The sequence below is a fragment of the Mesocricetus auratus genome, unplaced genomic scaffold (genome assembly GCF_017639785.1).
Source record: "Mesocricetus auratus isolate SY011 unplaced genomic scaffold, BCM_Maur_2.0 Super-Scaffold_15014, whole genome shotgun sequence".
Classification (NCBI taxonomy): domain Eukaryota; kingdom Metazoa; phylum Chordata; class Mammalia; order Rodentia; family Cricetidae; genus Mesocricetus; species Mesocricetus auratus.
The window spans coordinates 4,007,463-4,014,802 of record NW_024429186.1 but is presented as its reverse complement, the minus strand read 5'-3'; the positions used below and the strand labels follow the sequence as shown (position 1 = coordinate 4,014,802).

Below are 7,340 nucleotides of genomic sequence, written 5' to 3'. Positions count from 1 at the left end.
TCAAAGTGATTTCTCCAGAAGACAGGAGATAAGTCCTGAAGTCAAGTTTTTATAGACACTAACAGATGCCTTCCTGATACATCAGAGAATCATATTCAGTCAAGGATCCAGGAGGGGGAGAATCTCAAACCTTCTGCTCAGTCCCTGCTCTTCAGTTGGAGAAAGAGAAGAGTGTTTTATACAGTGATTGTTGGTTCAAGCAGTATTTTAAATCCAGCATGGGTTTGCAAAAATCTGTAACATAGAATTGTCCTAGGGAATCCATGTGTGGCACAATGCATTCAGCATAGATTTCACTCATGTTAAGCACATTGTATTCATACTGGTCGTAGGGGATGTACACTGCAGGGACATGCAAAATTAATATTCTGTGATATGAGACATCACATTCTCATCAAACACTTGAGACTACTAAATGCCATTTGTTTACGTGTTGGTTGTAACTCACCAATTACCTGAAAATCAGATATTCTATATCACGAGGATGGCCAGCAGGTTACCAAAGATTGATGCTGTATCAGATAGGTCCATGTTATCTAAAGACTTGATACTGTAGAGTTGGGTACATGGACAGGGAAGGCAATAAATGTGGAACCATAAATGTGGAACCAGAACAACAGTGACTAAGGTATATTTCAGAGTATACCTGAATTTCCATATATATATATATACACATATATATATATACATATATATATATTATATGTGTTGATAAGTGTGATCTTGAAAGTAATGTTATAATGCATTTGTCCAATTTATGAAAATCATACTAAAAAGGCAGTGTTTTCTGGTATAAATATGTCTTTCATTTTATGACATGGGAACTTTTGCTGGACCACATGGCCAAAAAACCACATTGAGGTCACTTAAGGCTTAACACTGTGAAAGGAGCTTTTATTTGTCAGATGTTGGATGATTTGGATTGCACAGGTTAAATGTGCATTATACTTTATTCTCAGTTCTTGCTGCAAAACATCCCATCACTCAAGATAAAGATGTATTTTTATCATAATTCATCATCACAGTTTCCCTTTTTATAGTTTTATTTAAGAACTGTGTCAATTCAGGCTGTCACTGGCCAACATGTTCTCATGATATGGAGATCCTCTAGAGGCTATCATAAGTCAAAACCACTTTTTACTCACATGTCTTTTGCAAAGTTGAATTGAGCAATATAGGTCTTTGACGAGGAGGCAGAGAAGGGAACTCTAGAATGATTATTTCTGAGCAACTCCCCAACTGACCTTCTCTGTCATCTCCATTCTTGTGAAGCTTCCTGCTTCTCCAGGGTTTCTGACACACTCAGGATGTGGTTGCACCACTGTGTCTCTTGCACAGAAATAGATGGCAGAGTCCTCAGATGTCAGGCTGCTGAGCTCCATGTAGGCTGTGCTGGAGGATATGTCTCTACTCAGCGTGGCCTTGCCCTGGAATTTCTGATTGTAGCTGTTACTGCCACTTCCACCATGAATCCATCCAATCCACTCCAGGCCCTGCCCAGTCCTCTGTTTCACCCAGTCCATGTTGTAGCTACTGAAGGTATAGCCAGAAGCCTTGCATGACAACTTCACTGAGGAACCAGGTTTCCCAAGCTCAGGCCCAGACTGCTGCAGCTGGACCTGTGATTGGACACCTGTAGAGAAAAATACAGAGCAGGGGTCATTGTCACATAACACCCAGTTTCTTCTCCAGGTTTGGCACTTGGAGCCACTTACCTGTAGTTACTGACACAAGGAAGAGGATGATCCAGCTCCTTCCCATGGTAAGGACCTGTGTGTTCAGTTGCTGTAGAGAGGATACTGATCATAAGTTGGGGGTGATGTGGACATCTCTGTATTTACCACCATAGATTCAAGTGATTTGCATATTCATGAAAATGGTAATTTTTAAATAAGTATCTGGTCCTACTGGAGAAGAAGTTAGAGGACACCTGGATCAAGCAGCAGGATGCTGATGTCCCAGTCCTACATCTCTCTGAGGATATGTATAGTATCCTTCTTCCCTGGGTCCTCTGCAGATGATGAGGAAGTAACATCAGGACCTAACTCTCAATAGACATCAGACCTGATACACTGGCTCCACTTGGAACAAGGTTAACAGACAGATTTCCAGATGGTGGCTGAGATTATGATGACAGTAATGGGAATTTAAAACCTGCTGAGTTAGAAATTTACAACCTCCTTTCTGATATATGCAGTTAATATTTGCATTTCCAACAGACTATATACTACAAACCTCTCTCAAATGAACCAAAGCAAACATACCTCCCAAATATTTGCACAACAGTGCTTATTGCAGCAATGTCAAAATAACTAAATTATGTAACTGTCAACAGAGGATGTCATCAAGAAGACACATTTATATAAACAACACAACAGAAAATTTTCATCTACAAGGAATTTGGAAATTATACCACTTATAGATTAATGGATGTAGCTAGAAAAACATGTATTAGTTAAGACCATCTAAGAAATCAGACATTAAATGAGACTCTCGTCAGTAGTTCTTAGATATCGCATGCTTACGTACAACTGTGAATAAAAATATATGATGAAGTGCCAGTGAAATTGTCTATTAGGATAAAAGTAAAGGAGGAGGGGAAAATGAGAGTAGAGATTATAGGGGAAACAACTGTATGAAATACATGTGTATGAAATTTCTACAACTGTGTAAAGTTGTATTTTACATTTTGCATTTTATATTTTTAGAAATTTGATCCATGTAAAAAATGTGGTATGAGCATATCTATAACAATTATGCCCCACTGGTTCCTCCTTGGGACTTTCCAGTAAGTCTCTATCCATCGTTGTGTCCTCTCTTGTTTCCTTAACTAAAAGCATAATGAATCCAATCAATTCTGTCTATATGCACATAGATGGAGTCTTTCAGTAATATACCAGAAAGAAAAATGTTTCTTGAAAGAAAGTGAATCCCTTATGAGAAATAACCATTAAAGTCAAGAATCTCCATAGTAAGATGAAGTTCTACACAGCTAAAATTCGAGTTGGTCCTTAACCTACAATGAAATGTTCTGTGAGTAATCTGATCACCCGGACAGGTGCAGTACATACAATCAGGACATCCCAACGCTTTGAAGGACACTCATTCCATGATGAAGCTGATCTCAGCTGAGTTCCAGAGCATGGGGAATAGATGGAGGGGCCCCACGCATCAGGATCTCTTACAAAACAATGTCAGAACTCACGTGTGAGGGACAGTGCAGTGGTGTAGTTATGAGGATGTCTCATTTTTGCTCTATTAGATGTCCTGAGTGAGAATGAGGACAGTCTAGATTTAAGGTGCTTTCTTCTAAACTCTTTTCCCAAGTCACAAAAACCACATATTAGGCTAGGTATTACCAGTTTGACTAAATACCTTATGTTTTAGAAAAATATGCAAAGAAAAATGATACATGAAATCCTAAATTCTGCAAAGGACAGATTGTGTGATTATACCAATTTTCATCCTCTCTCCACTTCTGAGCCAAAGGCATCAGAGAGCAGTGTATCACACTTTTAGGACAAGATCTCCTACAGCAGAGCTACAAGGACTCAGCACTGTGGCTGGAACTTCAAGGACTGAGATCCCAGGATACCATACAATATCACAATTGAGAAAAACCCTCCCCCAGGGGACAGAAGTTACAGATAGAATTAGATGCTGCTGGAGATGGCTTTGATGATGATGTTAATTTGCAAAATTGTTGCCTTCTGAAATGAACAGCCAATGGCTGATTGTCTTTCCTATAATGTTCACATCTGATGAATAAACATATATGTGCAATACTACTGAACAAAGAACTTTTACTATACTAAGTCTGAAGTCATCTCACAGTAGCTACACCAAGTGTATTGCATGATCTCAGCAGTTACTTGAAGTCAGGACAGGAAACCTTTGGGTCTCAGAGAATTCCCTCACTACCCAGATGTTTCTCTCACCTACTACATTTTCTTTCCTGGTTGGTTCTGCAGTGCCCTCTGCTGGTCCTGAGCATCCTCAAAATGAGATTGTTTCTGATCACACAGGGAACCTGCTCACTGTTATAGCTATACTTTAATGCAGGGCTGACTTCAGTGGTAGCAGAACTCAGCTTTAGGGAGAACTCATCATTGAATATGTTCATTAACACACTGAAGGATTTCTCAATGACAGCTTTAGGCTTTCTGTTGAGACCTGATCTTGATGAGAGAGTTTGGGTTAAAAGGAGGTCTCAGAATTCTATTGGAAAAGAACAACATTTAGTTGCTTGTTTCAATTAGTTAAAGTTGAAGAAAAAGAGAAATTTATTGTCAGAGGAAAAGTTCAGATAATCTCGGGGATTGCGCTACAAAAATATAGACTGAGCCATGTCAGATATGAAATTTTTGTAACTTTATTCACTGAGCCTTGATTGCTCCTGTCTCAATCCCAAAGATTTGGCCATCTCTCATCAGAATGAAATCACGAGGTGACCTCAGGATTCCTCAGTGTCTAACCCAGGTGAAAAAGGCAGGGTTATTTCTGCTCATATAAGTGACAAACTGCATCGGTAAAAATGAGTATGTGTGCTTATAAAGAAAACAGACATGTCTAAAACTGTTTTCTATTTCGATAGGTCAACATATAGAGGTTTGGAGTTTTTTAAGGGAAACTGTTATATTTGGGGGAAGCTCAAGGTACCAAAGGAAACAAATGTTTAGCCACTCTCAGCTCCTGCTCCTGGTCTGACCCTAAAGTTCCAGTCTGCTGTGGGACTCCTGTTGGAGATGAGCTCTAATGCTCTGCCTGAGCCCATCAGAGGAGTGTTGTGTGCCTAAACATGGTGTCCCTTAGTGTGGTCATCACAGTATATATGGCTGTCACTTCTAACACATAAGTCAGTCTTGACGACAACTCATCCTCATATGGGTTTTTTTGCAGGTGAGGATAAAAATGAAGAAGAATGACCTGTTTTCTGTGACTCCATGATAACCTCATTTGTCCAGGACAACAGTCTCTTTTCTGGGACATATTCAACCCCAGTTTGACAGAGTGTGATGGAGTAAGCAGGGCCAGTACAGGTAAGGAACAGGTCTCTGAGTACTTCACCAGGCCAAGTTTTGACATCTATAGTGGTACCTAAGAACAAAGACAATTGGCCCCTGTCAGGCACAAACAGTGACAAGTTCCGCAGTTTTCCTGGCAATAACAAGTGATCTAAACATTGTGACAATGGCAGAGTCATTTCTGATAGTGTAAGTAATCAGCTTGATTACTGAAGCAATATCACAATAACAAAATTGTGGAAATAAACTCTATATCTTTCAACAGAGAATCTCATCAAGAACAATGTTTATAAAAACAACTCTACCGAAGTTACACATCTTACATCAGATGTTATACGAAACTTACATCAGTTAGGATGCAACTAAAGATAAATGCATTAGTTAAGGCAATCTCAGAAATCAGGTATCAAATGAGCCTCTTATCAGTAGTTTGTAGATATTTCATTCTTACATACAACTATGAATAAAAATACATGATGAAGTATAAATATGTTGTCTAGTAGAGTGAACTAGGAGGGGAGAGAAAATGAAGGGAAGAGATTATGGGGGAATAACACAAAGAACAGAATACATGAGTGTGAAAATTCTAAAACTATGTAAATATGATATTTTGCAGTTCATATTTTATATTTTTTAATTTAATCCTTATATAAAACATAGTATGATCATATCTATACCCAGTATGCCCCCAATATTTCCTTTTTCAGGCTTTCCAAAGAGTCTCTGTCCATCTTCATGTCTTCTCTTGTTTGACTAACTAATAAGACATTGATCCAATCATCTCTATATATAAACACATATCAGGAGCCCTGAACTAGTATACCATAAAGAAAACTGGTTTTAGAAGAAAGAGAATCTTTATGAGAAACCACCATTATTCTCACGAATCTCCATAGTAAAATGAAATTTTGCAAAGATGACTTTGGTTCTGGTTCTTAAGCAGTAAAGAAATGTTCTGGGAGTAAATCTGAACAGCAGGAGAGGTGTGGTACATAAACATGGGACATCACACCTTACTGAAGGACTCTCATGCTTTCAACACGAGAAAGGTCTGCGCTGAAGTTGATACAGATGAGTTCCAGAAAGTTGGGAACTCACTGTCAGAACTCACATATGCGGGACAGTGGAGTGGTTTAGAGATGATGACGTCTCATCTTGTCTACCTTAGGGATCCTGAGTGAGAACGATGGCAGTCTGGATATAATGTACTTTCTTCTATATTCTTTTCCCAAGACACAAATTCATGTATTAGGCTAGGTATTCCCAATTTGACTAAACACCTTTCCTTTTAGAAAAATTACACAGAGAAAAATGAGAAATGAAATCCTAAATGTGGTGAAAGACATATAGTATGATTATCCCCAGCTTCTCCCTCTCTCCTTCCCCTGAGCTGTTGACTGCACAGGGCATTGTGTGTGTCACACCTTGGGACCAGTTCTCCAACAGCAGAGCTACATGAGCTCAACACTGGGCCTGGAACTTCAAGGACTGAGATCCCAGGTAACAGTCAACTATTCCAGCTGAGCAAACCCCTCCCCCAGGGGACAGAAGCTACAGCTCAAATTACAGATGCTGATGATAATGATGACTGGAAGTCTGACTCCTCATGTGTGAAAATGTGTGACCTTCTTATCTGTATGTCCAATGGACGTTTGTTCTTCCAATAAAGTTACCTATTAATGATTACAATATTTGGGCAATATTACTTACCCAAGAACTTTTTCTCTACTAAGTATGTAGTCTGACTGCAGTAGCTACATCATGTATATTACATGGTCTCTGCTGGAGGTCAAGCCAGGAAATTCTAGGAACTGAGGACTCCCTCACTCTCCACATGTTTCTCTCACCTACTGCATTTTCTTTCCTGGTAAAAGTTTGGTCTACAACACTCCCTGCTGGTCTTGAGCATCCTCAGATTGAGGTTGTCTCTTAGCACAGAGTGAACCTGCTCACTGTGTTTGCTGCAGTGCTGTGCAAGGCTGTGTTTTCAGTGGTAGCAGAGTTCAGCTTCAGGGAAAGAGAACTGGTCTTGAATGTGTCACTGACACACTGAGGGTATTCTTACTCACAGCTGCACACTTCCTAATGAGAGCTGATCCTGATGAAAGAATTTGGGTTAAAAAGATGTCTCAATATTATTAGAAAAGAAAAATATTTATTTGTCCGTTTTTTGTTAGTTTCCCTCGAATAAATTTATTTCTGAAAATTACATACACGTCAAAGACTCACACCTATCTTACCTTCCTCTTGTTCTTATCAACCTCCTCCTTTCTCCCTCAATGTCTTTTCACATGTTCATTTAAATTTCACTTTTTT

General features: G+C 39.2%; 1 gene segment (V, D, J or C); it reads right to left on the bottom strand.

The window, feature by feature from the left end:
* Positions 1-1,217: 1,217 nt before the first annotated feature.
* On the bottom strand, positions 1,218-1,937 carry LOC121139528. The segment is given in 2 exon segments: positions 1,218-1,633; positions 1,716-1,937. Coding segments are annotated over 2 exon segments (462 nt in total).
* Between the last annotated feature and the right edge of the window lie 5,403 nt (positions 1,938-7,340).